Consider the following 14,917-nt stretch of genomic DNA (forward strand, 5'->3'; position numbering starts at 1 on the left):
GAACTACTCGATTTCGAGTTTGTCTCAAAGAGATATGTTCGAAATACTAGATTTATGTAAGGTGGAACATGTTATTCATTCAGTGAAGAACTTACAATTTCATCGTGATTTTTCACCTTCTTAATATACAATATGAGCTTTAACTTTGGAATAATATTTTTAGATCATTGTCTTAGCTTCACAACTCATGCTGAATCGTTCCATTTCAATTATCGAAATGAGAGATATAGCCAAAATATTATAAGTAGAAAACATTGTGATTTTGCTAAATGAGGCCATTTGTTTGAATAAATTTCAGAGACAATAATTAATATGTTCTTATATCACTTGTTAGGATCATAGATTGATATAGAGAATGGGTGAATAAATAATCTCAACAAATTTTACAAAAATTTCGATTGGGTTAGCAACACTGAAATTGAATTCTTGTAAGTTGGGTTCTCAGTAAGTTATCAGTGGAAACTGCACGGAAATATAGCAACTGAAAGGATTTGAACACGAAATGGCTTTAAATAAAAAATCAGTTGGGCTATCAACTGGAAAGTAAAAATAGACTGACTGGAATGTAAATGACACGAGTTTGTTTCTAGATGTTCGAAGATTTCAATACTCCTACATCACCGCTACTTCCTTGCACAAAGATTGCACTAAAAGACTTTGGTAATCAAACTAATTTGAAGTCATCTACTTTAGCAGGACTTACAGTACCTAACCGAAACTCTTAGTATACTTCACTCTTTAAACAAATAAGCAGTAAGACTTCTTACTCTCAATTACAAGTATTTCACAAAATATTTTAAGCATGAATTGATCCTTAAATGATCATATTATAAACTATCAACGTATGCTTGGTTCGATCAGTTTAGCTCTTCAAAAAGAATGCTGAACTCAGAAAGCTTTGATTGCGTAAAAGCATTTTTCCAAAGAGATTCAGATCTGTTTTAAAGTATTCCTGACTGATTTATTTCAAGTTTTGCTTGCAACGATCATCTTTTTGAATCTTGTATTTGTTTCCAAATACAGACGTCGTTGTTGTCGCGTCATCGTTCTTTCTGACAGATCGTATATTTATGAGTATTATGCATGAACTATGACATTCTGTTGAGAATCAGTGGCAGTTAGTACAAAAAAATTTATCCGATAATTCAGTTGGGCTTTGATTCTTAATTACCAAGTAAACTGATAAACTTCAGATAATGTTCGTACATTTGGGTTGACTGATCGACTGAGATAAACTGCTATCAGCTAGACTTCATCAGTTATCTTTTGATCAGATGGCTCTCAGTAACCTATTTTCCTTTGAATAATGCAATATCATTTTGGCTAGCAGCTGGCCTGGCTTTGATTAACTTTGAAAATATTTGTTCATAAATATTCCATTTTTTTCTTGAATTCAGTTTAGTTAGATTCCGTAATTATACATTATATCAACGTCGTTATTAAATCACCGAAACGTAAATGATGTAACAATAGTGATAGTATCGAAAAGTGAAAATGTAACAAAATATTTTTGGTAAAAATATTACAAATAAGGTGGTAATATTTATTTTTTTATTTTGAAAAATAAAAAAAATAGGTTCTAAAAAATAAACCAAACTAAAACAGATTCTTGGATAAGTTTAGATATTGTTAATTGAAAATGAGAGAGACAAATAATAAACATGTATTTTTCGATATCCATTTCAGTAAGTTGATGGAATAGAAAGCTACAGTATGCAAACATTTAGGCCTACGTCTCATTCCATGAATCGAATGATCTGTGCTTAATTTGGAATTATGAATATTCCAAAAAAGTACCTGTGTACTAAAAAAACAATCATATTATTAAAAAAACTATGTTAAGTTAAAACAGTGAAATTTTAAAACCAATTCATAAATTGGTTGAGGGCATGATGCATAGCCACATAAATATTCAGATAGAGCTGTAAATTCGGATTCAGTTTGTCAAGTTAGCCTAACCCATCAATAAATTTAAGCAGAGTAAGTTTCTTGTGAGACGATCTCACGAATCTTTATCTGTGAGACGAGTCAACTCTACCGATATTCACAACAAAAAATAATACTCTTAGCATAAAAAGTAATACTCTTTCATGGATGACTCAAATAAGATATCTGTATCACAAAATTACGACCCGTAAGACTATCTCACACAAATTTGTGTCATTTACACAAGTTAAATATTTCGACATATTTAAAGCCATGCCAACTCACACGTTGGATTAACCCGCATATTTAGATTTTTTAAATATATATTTGGACAAAAACTTGTGTGAGACGGTCTCACGAGTCGTATTTGTGAGACGGATCTCTTATCTGGGTCATCAATGAAAAATATTATTCGTTATGCTAAGAGTATTACTTTTTATTGTAAATATGGGTAGGGTTGACACGTCTCACAGATTAAGATCCGTAAGACGTTCTCATATGAGACTCACTCTATATATTTGTGAGGAAAGTTTTGAATTTTTTTACTAACGACTTTAAAAATGTGAAATCAATAATTAATAATTTTATGAATAATTTTCTATAAATTTTTATTAATTAAATAATCAAATTCAGTCAAATATTTTTTAAATGAGTTGGTCTATGAGAGCATCTCCAACCCAACTCCAAAATAGAGTATTCCTTCATTATAGAGCATCAATTCTCCTCCAACACATCTTTATTCCTCTACTCTATTTTAGAGGAAGGAATAGTCATCCTCTAAAAATGGAGGATAACTGTTCAAATAGAGATGCAAATGGAGAATGGGTTAATTACAAAATTGCCATCACGAAAATTGCAATATAACCCTTGTAGTTTTATCAAATTTTTTGGCCAATTTTTTAATTATTTTCGAATTTTTTTATTTATTTTTAATGTTAAATATTTTTTTGGCATTTTTTTTAATTTCGAATTTTTTAAATGTTTTTAATTTTAAATAATTTTTTTATCCATTTTATATTTTATATTTCGAATTATTTAATTCTGAAAAATTTATTTTAATTGTTTTATTTTTTTGCATGAATTATTTATAATTTACCATTTATAATAGTCACGAAATAGAATTAATGAACAATGTAACCTCGAGAGTTTCTTGCACGACATCATAAAATAAAAGATAAATCGGCTCACTATGCACTCCGAGATGCTCTTATTGACCATTTGTGGGAAGAGTACAGTAATTCGGAATATTAGTATTTTTAATGGTCAATTTGTGTGTTGTTCTTTAAATCATGTGTCGTTTATGTTTGTCTTGATTTATATTTTATGTCTGTTTGATGAATGTTGTCTTTTGTTTGCAATTTGATGACAAAATAAATGTATTATTTTAAATAAACGAGTCGAATACATATGTAATTGTGTTATGTTTAGCGAATTAATTAAATTTAGTTAAATAATAAACGAGTCGAATGAAATATTTGGTAAGATTTAAAAGATATGGGTTGAAAATGAAATAAATTAAAAAAAAAATAGAGTATTTCTTAATATTTAAATTAAATGGGTTGAAAATGAAATAAATTAAAGAAATAGAGTATTTGGTAATATTTAGAGGATATGGGTTGGAGAATGTTTTTAAAAATAGAGATTGTGAATCTCTATTTTAGAGGATAGAGGATGAAAAATAGAGGATATGAATTGGAGATGGTCTGAGTTTGCTTGCTTACCCACATCCAATTTGGGTTGAGTTGAAGATTTCTCGACCAATCAAGATACGGGGCGGCCCGCCGATTGGCCTGACAGATGGTGGGTTTTGGCGGACCAACCCGACCTGACTTGAATTGACCCGTTTGACAATTCTAAATCCCGAAATCAACATGACACTCAAATTATAATAAATAATTAAAAGTTAAGGAAATTTTTGAAATAAAGTTTGAATTATTCTCATAAAAAATTATGAATATATTTTAAAATGATTATCTGTTTAATCGGGTTGATAAGATTGTATAGAGAAATAATATTTTGATTATTAACATATTTGATTAGAATATATAATAATATTGAGTAAATAATAATATGTTTGATTTGATTTATTAATAAATTTACAATAATATAAAATAAAGAAAAATATAAATGATAATATTGTAATGTTAATCCTATTATTTGATGAGATAACTAAGCAATACAGAAAATTATAACTAAATATTTCATTCGATTAAATTATTGATCTTACGGATCGGGAATGTCTGCTAGAGAGGTGATATAGAGTCCAGCCAGCTTTGGCATGTGCAAATAATTCAACCGCGATTCTTGAAAATGTATAATGGGAAGAGAGAACATGCAATGAAATTATATAGGTATCCATCTTTTTTCATGTGATTTTACAATTAACTTTCAATTTTATCCTTGTTTAACAGTCTTTAAATACATAATTGGTGTCGATGAATTGTAGCTCATCTAACATCAATCTCTTGATCTTAAATTCAACGATCAATTATAACATTAATGTAGTGACCCGTTCCAGAATCACCTACTAATCAAAAACTAAGCATGCAATTAACCTAATTAAAAACAATCAGAGATAACAGCGGAAAATACCAACAAATGATAGTTATACAACCCAATCGAAATAGAATAGTACTGAAAACTAAACCAACCAGATACTCACTGTCCTCCTCCTCCTCCTCCTGAGCTGTCCAACCTGAGGCCTGCCCCGTGGAAATGGGGTGTCCAAGATAAACAAAACCGAGGACGTGAGCGATAAGAACGCCCAGTACAAAAGTATGAGTATACAAACCTATATGAAATGCACATGCTATGATATGATACCAGTGTAGTCAAGAAACAGGAATCACAAAGGATCTCAAAATGCTCAGTCTAGAGGCGCCAAGTGGATAGTGCCGCGCGGTCCAACCTCTGGGTCACTGCATCCACTACAAGACAGACGTGGACCTAAAATGTCCCGGACCACCGAAGCCCTCCCGACCCGTCGGCCACTGTGTACTCTCGGTGTCCATGCGTCCACAAGACAGGGCTGAGCGGCCCCAAGATATAGCTTATCTCGAAAGAGATACAGCTCAACAGTAAAGGCTATCTCGAAGGAGATACGGCTCAACATGATATGCAATATGCATCATAACTCGTGACATAATAGCATGCATCATATGACATATAACAATGCAGCAAATACTCATGCAACACATATATGAATGTATACTCAACCAGGATATCTCGGATAGTACTTTCGTACCTCTATCACAGCAAGCCTAGCCTTACGCAACACCGCTAATCAGGTCTAGCACAAGCCTACGCCCGTCGACAGCCCTTTGATGTCGATTGCCTTGAAACTCAGGCGCCGCTACGCTACTACTCCTGGCAGCTCTTGGCTATCGCTCGACCAACAACTAACCCTAGAAACCTTCCAAATCCTCTCAACTATGAGGCAAAATCATGAATTGGCAAGTCACAAATGAGAAATCCGAGCACTATTTATAGGCCATGTTCGGATCCTCCGAACAACACTTCGGAACGTCCGAACGCTACGTGTCCATTGGCTCTTGACAGCTCATGATCGGATCCTCCGATCATACACTTCGGACCGTCCGAACTCCCACGTGTCCATCGGCTCTTGACACCTCATGATCGGATCCACCGAACCTACACTTCGGAACGTCCGAACTCCCACGTGTCGATCAACTCTTGACACCTAATGATCGGATCCACCGAACCCACTTCGGATCGTCCGAACCCTTCGGTGCTACCGAACCATCTTCGGTCCGTCCGATTATGACCACGGTCAAAATTACACATTAAACCTTCTTAATCACCATTAATCCGTTAATTACCCAATTTGGAATTCGGGCTACTACAATTAATCTCCACCAAATTAAAAAAAAAATAGTTATTGACAATACCTCAAATTAAATATGAGTAAATTAGGAAAATTGTGGAAGTGGAATGACTAAATATGATGTATATCTATATATTTGAGACAAATAAAAAAAAATTAGGATGTATATATAATTGGGTCGAGGAGTAATATTGTAACGCTTCATATTCGAAGCATGTTCTCACTGTATCAAGATGAATCTTTTCAACGTGCTTATGTCCTCACTCACACGTACATGGGAAACTTCACAGGGGGTCACCTGTCCCAAAATTGTCCCAAGTCAAGCACGTTTAACTTTGGAGTTCTTATGTGATGAGCTACCAAAAAGAAGATACACATTCTTGGAATGATTAGTACCTATCAAATCTTTTAAGTCCTCTTCAACTGCACAGTCTCATACCTGAACAGTTTCCAAATCCATCTCCTTCCGGTATAAGATCGGCTCATCCATGTTCTCTCCGCCTAGAAGCCTGTCAGAAGCCGTTCATTGTCTGTGCAACCTCATGACACCGACGATCATCCCTCACCCTCTTCGACCCCGAGCCTCACAAATATTCCTCTTATAATATATAGGTAAAATGAAATATAAATAAACATTGGTTTGGGCAAAAAAATTGTGCGAAACGTGTGGTCAAGATTTATCGCAATGGGAAATTGAATGTCACTTTTTAACTCGAAAGTGAATGCCATTAATATGGTTGTTCTGGTAATAAATGAGTGAGAGTAATTTCTTTAGTCAGATCGCTGCGGCAACTGACCAGTTTTTTTTTTTTTATATATATATATATAAAATAATAATATTTTTTTTTTCTCAAATAGATATAACTTATTGTTGGAAAAATGAATTGTTTCAAATACCAAAAAACAATAATATTCAATCGGTCTGTGAATTCATTAAATGGTTGAAATATTCAGAAGGTGAATCTTTGAGGTTTGAATTTGAAAATAATTTGATTTATATTGGACAAATTAATGCATACTGTATTGAAATATGCGGATATATATGACAATATAATACGTAGATGTACGTTATAAAATCAATATTTCAAGTCGGTTTATATGATCAAATGTTTATTATTTTAATGTAACATATAGTAAAAATACAAACTCAAAACTTTTAAACGTACATCGTGTGTCTGTTGTCCATGTTTCAATCGCTCTCCTAACAATATGGTTAGCGATCTCCATCAGGTTCAAATGAATGTTTAAACACTTGATTAGAGATTTTAATATATTTCTATATTAACTTGATGTATTCATGTAACTATTTTCATGTAAAGAGAACGAGCTCAAATTGGTTATTAGAAGAGCATATTTTGTAGTCGCACTTGCATGGATCTTGGTTCTAGCTGTGACATAAAATATCATATAATTTGCGTAGGGCCTAATGATTGAAGTTTTACTAAAAGTAATAGTTGGTGATAACGAAACAACTTAAATCTTTTAAACCGTACAATAGCTCAAGCACTATGTTTCGATTATTCTACCCACCATGAACAATCATTGTACCCAACAATCTTCTTCCCAATGATTGTACTATTACAATCAATATGAGTCGAACTCGTGACATTGACTCTGGTGATGATTGTAGGAGATAATGTTTTTTATTTACCTAAAGCTATAACTGGTCGTAATTGTACAACTTAGACATTTTAAATTATACAACAATTAAAACACTGTATTTCAATATCTTTTCCTAGTAAAAAGAATTATTATACTCAACAATTTGATACTCTAAAAATTTTACACATGGTATGAATCTTAGTTCCATCGTGGAATCGGATGTGGATTCACCATTTAGGACACAAGACAGCTCACTCAGATAGTACTGCCAAGCCTGAAAAACACTTGATAACTTAAGGACAGCGATAAAAACTGGAAAAAAGTATGTATACTTAAACAATTGGTGTACCAAAATCATTTAGAAAATTCAATATATTGCTTGGAAAATTGATGCAATTAAGGGACTGAAAACAAAAACTGAAAGAGTGGTCAAACTTCAAGGACAAACACACACACACACAGAGATATGTTCATATAAATATATATATATATATATATATATATATATGTAAATATATATATATATATGTATGTATATATGAACATTCTGATTCACGTCCAATAACAAAACCACAAATTAGGGACCTAATCACGCGTTATATTATGAACATCTGATTCGCGTCCATTAACAAAACCACAAAAGTAAACAAAGTTTAAAAAAGTGCAAAAGAAAAAAAGGAAAAAGAACCAAATTATTACAAACCACATGTCCTACCAGTGGAATCTCTAGTCCTTTTAGCCATCAGTTGACGAGACCATTTTTAACTGAATAAAATACGTATGAAAACTAAAAAGCATGAATATTACTTAGTGTATATATATATATATATATATATATATATATATATATATATATATATATATATATATATATATATATATATATAGGGAATTGATACCCTGGGCGCCCTTTGATGAGCGCTCAGTGGGCGACAGCTGAGCTGTCGCCCACATGTGCAGTTTATTTTTTTTTAAAGATTTGACGTTTCGCGACGGTTTTACAAATACGTCGCACATGGCGACGGATTTTAACAAACCGTCGCGAAGCCCACATGTGCAGTTTATTTTTTTAAAAAATTTGACGTTTTGCGACGGTTTTAAAAATCCGTCGCAAATGGCGACGGATTCTAACAAACCGTCGCGAAACGTCAAATTTTTTTTATAAAAAGAAAAGAGGGGACAGAGGGGCGTTCCCAAATTTCGTGTCCCACCTTCGCCCAACAGCCCTTCTCCCACCTACGCTCAAATCTTTACGTTAAGAAGATTGAGCGAACTTCTGGAGCTCTCGTGCGGGGAAATATTCCGACGACATCAGAAGGTAAATCGATGTAGTTCTAAATTTCATATTCCGAAGAAATTTCCAATTTATGATTTTGAAGGTTTCCGGTGTATTGGCATACATGTTCTTTAATGTTTGTGAAGTGTAAGTCTGCATATTTAATTAATTGTACTAGGAAATGGTGTTGATGATCTAGCTATTTATGTATCTGGAGTATTTATAAATTTATTCATTTCTAGTATGTTTTGTTAAAATATATTTTATACTTGATGTTGTTTCTCATATGATTATATTGTTACCGTCGCTAATCGTGCTCGGTTAATCCCCAGACAATCCTCGCCAGCACCTTACCGCCCGCAAAGATTTTCGAGCACCACCCCACGTCTGCCTAGCGCCACTGTAGATGAAATGGATCAATATAGTGGAGATGAACAATCGTACATCCCCCAAGTCGGTGATGATCAGAAACCCCAGATTGGTATGAGATTTGATTCGTTAGAGGATGCATTCTCATTCTACAACCAATATGCCCGAGAATCCGGTTTTAGCGCGAGAATGAGTAATAGCAAGAAAAGTAAGAAAACAAACGAAATTGTATGGAAGAAATTTGTATGCTTTAAAGAAGGGCATACAGATGATATTCGATGGAGCAAACAGACAAAAAAAGATCAACCAAGAAAAGAAAGAGCCCGTGGTGAGACTAGAACCGGATGTTTGTCCAAGATTTCAGTTGTCAAGGAACAAACAGGTCCGGGTTGGGTTGTCAGTACTTTCGTTGAAAGTCATAATCATTCATTATCGACTCCGTCGAAGGTGCATTTGTTACGCTCGCATCGCGGTATTTCTGCATCAAAAAAAATGTTGAGTCAACAATTTGCAGAAGCCAATGTGCCAACTTGTCAACAAATGAGATTATTTGAGATAGAGTCTGGTGGGCCTGAACATGTAGGTTTCATAGAAAGAGATATCAGAAACTACGAGCAAAGTGTTAGGGATGAGCATAAGGGTATTGATGCAGAAACATTGGTCGATTTCTTCGAATCTGAGAAAGAGAAGAATTCATTGTTCTTTTTTGATTATGAGACTGACTCGGACAACAGATTTACCAGGTGTTTTTGGACTGATCATGTGTCAAGAAGGGCATACACTGCTTTTGGTGACGTGGTTGTGTTTGATACTACATACAACACCAACAAATATGGGATGATTTTCGCACCATTTGTAGGAGTTAATCATCATCATCAGACCATTCTTTTTGGTTGTGGATTGTTGAGTGACGAAAAAACAGATTCTTTTGTTTGGTTGCTTAATAAATTCCTAGAAGCCATGTGTCAAGGTGCCCCAAACTTGATTATCACTGACCAAGATCCGGCTCTGACGAAAGCCATATCACAAGTTTTTCCTCGAACAACACATCGATATTGTTTGTGGCATATACTGAACAAATTCTCTGAGAAATTAAACCCAATGACTTTCCGTGATCACTACGAAAGCATAAGGAATGCCATTCTACATTCCTCCACAGATGAGGAATTTGAGAGTTCCTGGGAAGCTGCTATGTCTAATGCTAACTTGGAACAACATGATTGGCTGTCGTTGATGTTTGATTTGCGACATAAATGGGTGCCAGCATATTTTAATCATGTATTTTCTGCGGATATGTCAAGTAGTCAGCGGTCCGAAAGTTCACATGCTTTTTTCAAGAGATATATATCTAGCAAGAACTCATTGATGGATTTTATCATTCGTTTCAATAAGGCACTCCGGCACCAAAGACACAATGAGTTAGTTGCAGATCATGTCGATATGAATGAGCCTCCCAAGCTACAGTCCAAATGGCCAATGGAATCTCAGATGGTGACGGTTTACACGAAAAAGAAATGGTTGGAGTTTCTAGAAGAAATGAGTCAGAGTCATGGTTATTACGTGCAAACAGAATCTGTGGGAAATGAGTTTGGGATTTACAAGGTAATGAATTTTCAAGCTTCTTCTTCTTCGAAACCAAGAGTGCTTACACATGTCATACAAGGGGATGATATATTGTGCAGTTGTATGAAATTTCAGTTTGAGGGCATTCCATGCAGGCATATGTTAGCATTTTTTCGTATAAACCAAGTCTTTCATTTGCCTGATAAATATATACTGAAACGTTGGACGCAAGCAGCAAAGAATGTAGAATTTTTTCCTACAGATGAGCCAAATGTGGTTGAAGCTCCAGAAAGATGTTTGATGTCAAGACATTTGAGGTTATCCTATAAAGCTTCTGCATTAGTTGATATTGCATCATTGACTGTTGAGGGAACAAATTTCTTGAATGCACAGTTTGATTATATTGGCAACAAAATGAAAGATTTGAATATGACTACAACAGTAAGCGGTGGAAGTCAATGTAGAAGAGCCACAGATAGGGCTGTTGATATCGTTGATCCTCAAAAAATTAGAACAAAGGGATGTGGGAAGAGATTAAAGTCATCAAAGGAGAAGGCAACCACACAGGGAAGAAAATGTCGTGGGTGTGGACGCCGAGGTGTGCAGCATGACAAGCGTAACTGTCCAAATTTGCAAGACGGGTATGTGTTTATCAACAATGTAAATTTTTAGTATTTTTGTATATATTTGGTTAATCATCAAAATTAATATATGGTGGCATACTCAACGTTCTTCAGGTCAACTATTAATAATAAAAACGAAGAAGAAAGCTCAGATGACGAAGATTTTGGATCGATAGATGGTAATTTAAATCTCTAAATATATGTTGTTAATCATCAATATTTTTTTTATTCATAACTGTTTTGAATTTTACAGGTTCTAACAACTGGATTTGATAAAGGTTATTATTTTATCAAGTTGAATATGTGCGATGGGGTAACCATTTTATAGTGCTTTATCAAACCTCTGTCGTGGATGAAACATCGAGCTTTGAGGTTTCTGTCACCATGAGAAGGATCCTCTGCTTAATTCAAGAATTAGCATTGTAGAATTTTCAAATTCAATATGATAACTATTTTCTGTCAAGAAATCTTGGTGTTTTAATTTTCCTGCTGCCATATTGTTGTATCGTTCTCTTTCATATGACTTATGGAACATGTATAAAAACCCGCTGTGGTCGACGTAAAACATCATGTTTGTGTCGCGTAGTAAATTATTTCTAATTTCCACCTGTCTAATGCATTTGTGGGCTGTTGGGCGAAGGTGGGACACGAAATTTGGGAACGCCCCTCTGTCCCCTCTTTTCTTTTTATAAAAAAAATTTGACGTTTCGCGACGGTTTGTTAAAATCCGTCGCCATTTGCGACGGATTTTTAAAACCGTCGCAAAACGTCAAATTTTTAAAAAAAATAAACTGCACATGTGGGCTTCGCGACGGTTTGTTAAAATCCGTCGCCATTTGCGACGTATTTGTAAAACCGTCGCGAAACGTCAAATCTTTAAAAAAAAATAAACTGCACATTGAGCTGTCGCCCACTGGGCGCTCACCAAAGGGCGCCCAGGGTATCAATTCCCTATATATATATATATATATATATATATATATATATATATATATATATATATGATACCGTAATTTTTTCTAGGTGCGATCTGATCAACATGGTCTTCGAACTTACAATGTTTGAGCCGGAATTGATGAAACAATATTAATCTGCAAAGACGAGCAATAGTTAGGGGGTGTCGGGAATTTTTCCGACATGACATCTCTGACGCTCAAATGAGATCTTGGCTCAAGGAGAAAGAGAGAAACGAAAAAATATGATGTACAGAATGGTGCTACCAGTTAATGAATCAAACAATGAACTATACCTAGGCATTTATAGCAAGGTTTTAAAAAGCGTGAATCGTCTCGAAGCGCGGATGTCGAGCTCCAATTTTTTCAAGCTTAAGCGAGATTAACACATGCCTAAGCGTGAAAAAGCGTTTTTTTATCTTTAGTGTAATTGTAATTATCAAACCAATAAAATAATACATAAATATGATAAATTTAAGTCTGATTAATTAATTCTCATATTTAATAAAGACAAAAACTTGTGTGAGACGGTCTCACGGGTCGTATTTGTGAGACGAATCTTTTATTTGGGTCATCCATCAAAAAATATTACTTTTTATGCTAATAGTATTATTTTTTACTGTGAATATGTGTATGGTTGACCCGTCTTACAGATTATGATCCGTGAGACGGTCTCACAAGAGACCCACTCATTTATAAAAACATAAAAAATATCAAAATTACAATCTTTATTTGTTTTTGCAACTAGATCACATTAAAAAATATTAAATATTTGTCAAATCATTATCAAACATGCTTAAGCATAATTAAAATTAAAAAATAAATATCTAAATTATAAACTAATTTATTATTTTAAAATAAAAGACATACCTTTAAAATAAAAATTTAAAAATAAATAGATGCTATTAATTGTGGTTAAGAACACTTAATTAAACGTCTTAATTACGCTTAATTCAATCAAACTATTGTTTAATCTTTTTTTTTTCTGTTTTTCTCCGAAGCGGGGCGTTTTTGTCGAGTTTCAAGCTTAAGCTCGCTTAAGCGGGCTTTTTAGAACATTGATTTATAAGAGTTGAGAAGACTAGTCACCATATTGAAAAAAATTTATCTTAGATAAGTTCCCCATAAGAGTAAACTCTTCTCCAATCTCTGGAAATCCAGTGCAATCTCTAGTCCTTTAAGTCACTAGTTGAGGAGACCATTTTTTACTTAAAAAAACATGTTTGAAAACTAAAAAGCATGAATATTATTTTACATACATACATATATAAATCACATTTCAGAATCAGTTACCTTAACTAAATATTACTTAAACCGTTTGATATGGTTATTTTTCAAGTATATTTTGAAATACTAATCAACGTTATTGGAGTATGAGATTGCATCTTGTGAATTTGAGATCGATATGATACCGGATGCTTCGATTTTCTTTCCGAATAATGATATCGAGCATTAAAATTCTAATTCCTAGTACATTACGATGATTATGACATATAAGATATCAGAATAACACAAACTCTTTAACTCAACTGTTTCATCAAAAGTTCAAAAGTCGGGGAGGGGAGGTTCGGACCACAATACTTCCTCACCGAGTGTTTCGGCGCTCGAGTCTTTTCCGACACGAGCACCTGAGTATCACCATCACGGTATACCAATCACTCCGTCCATCTTTTTTGAAAATATATATATATATATATATATATATACATAATAAACTAAATGTTATAAATAGATAGAGACAATCCCCGAAAGAAGCAGAGACTATTTAACAGAGGGTCACGGGGAATGCGTAGCTTGGCATGACGCAGAGGGATTTGTGTACTAAAAAAAGAGAGTATGCAATAAATAAGACACAAAGCTTCGCGGGCATAAGACAAAGGGCCGCATTGGTTGGGAAAAAGGTTAAAAACCCAAACCGCGTTCGAATCCCATTTGTAGGCCCCACGATGTTTAGCCAATTATTGCCCTTCACGTGTCGTTCTACGCGTTTCCAGCACTCACCGGTCCGCGAATCCTTGACTCTCACACCAGGTCCTGCCCTCTTCCCATGGGTAAAACACATACCATATATGTCGTTCAGAAAAAAAACAATAGAATTTGTTCTATTTCTTTTCAGTTTCTTTTTATTGTTTTTTTTTTTTTGAAATTTTAGTATTTTTTTTTGGTTCAAGTTTTCCTTCAAAACTAGAAACACTGTTTTTAGTGTATCTGAACTGTCATAAATATTGGTCTTCTTATGGTCAATAATATCTAAACTAATCCCCCTTTGCAGGTGTTAAATATTATATAGTTAATAAATTTATTTAAATATAATATTTTTTAGACTATATTTTTTTATTGAGAGTGATATTCTATCTAAATATTTAAAGTATCATTTTTATTATTAATGTTATGGATAAATATTATGTAAGATATGCTAATTAGATTGAAAAATGTTATTTTTTATGTCAAAAATATATTTGATGTTTTATGTTGATTCGAGTGAAAATGTTATTTTTTATGTCAAAAATATAGTTGATGTTGTATGTTGATTTGAGTGAAAATTTATAATTTTGTATATCAAAAGTATTAATTTTCATCGCATGTATGGACCAAGTCGATTCGTCTCGTACATATAGATCCAGAGATGTTCTTTTAGTTATAATATGAGATAATAAATTGAAGAGTATGTGATATCACATATTTATATTCGTGAAACGGACATATCAGGTCCTATATAGAACGAAAAAATATTTTTGAAATTAAAAATAATATTTTTTTT

At 33.6% G+C, this 14,917-nt stretch overlaps 2 protein-coding genes across 2 annotated transcripts; both read left to right on the plus strand.

Moving 5' to 3' along the window:
- Positions 1-9,059: 9,059 nt before the first annotated feature.
- On the plus strand, positions 9,060-10,435 carry LOC140835665 (protein FAR1-RELATED SEQUENCE 5-like). The gene is made up of 2 exons (XM_073201065.1): positions 9,060-10,317; positions 10,410-10,435. Exons 1-2 carry the CDS (start codon positions 9,060-9,062, stop codon positions 10,433-10,435), a joined length of 1,284 nt encoding a protein of 427 aa, XP_073057166.1.
- Positions 10,436-10,477: 42 nt separating this feature from the next.
- Positions 10,478-11,641, plus strand: LOC140836107 (protein FAR1-RELATED SEQUENCE 3-like). Its single transcript, XM_073201516.1, has 3 exons — positions 10,478-11,221; positions 11,318-11,382; positions 11,457-11,641. The coding sequence occupies exons 1-3, from the start codon at positions 10,494-10,496 to the stop codon at positions 11,474-11,476; spliced, it is 813 nt and encodes a 270-aa protein (XP_073057617.1). The 5' UTR covers positions 10,478-10,493; the 3' UTR covers positions 11,477-11,641.
- The last annotated feature ends 3,276 nt before the right edge of the window (positions 11,642-14,917 follow it).

This window comes from Primulina eburnea, chromosome 7, assembly GCF_022965805.1.
Source record: "Primulina eburnea isolate SZY01 chromosome 7, ASM2296580v1, whole genome shotgun sequence".
Classification (NCBI taxonomy): Eukaryota; Viridiplantae; Streptophyta; class Magnoliopsida; order Lamiales; family Gesneriaceae; genus Primulina; species Primulina eburnea.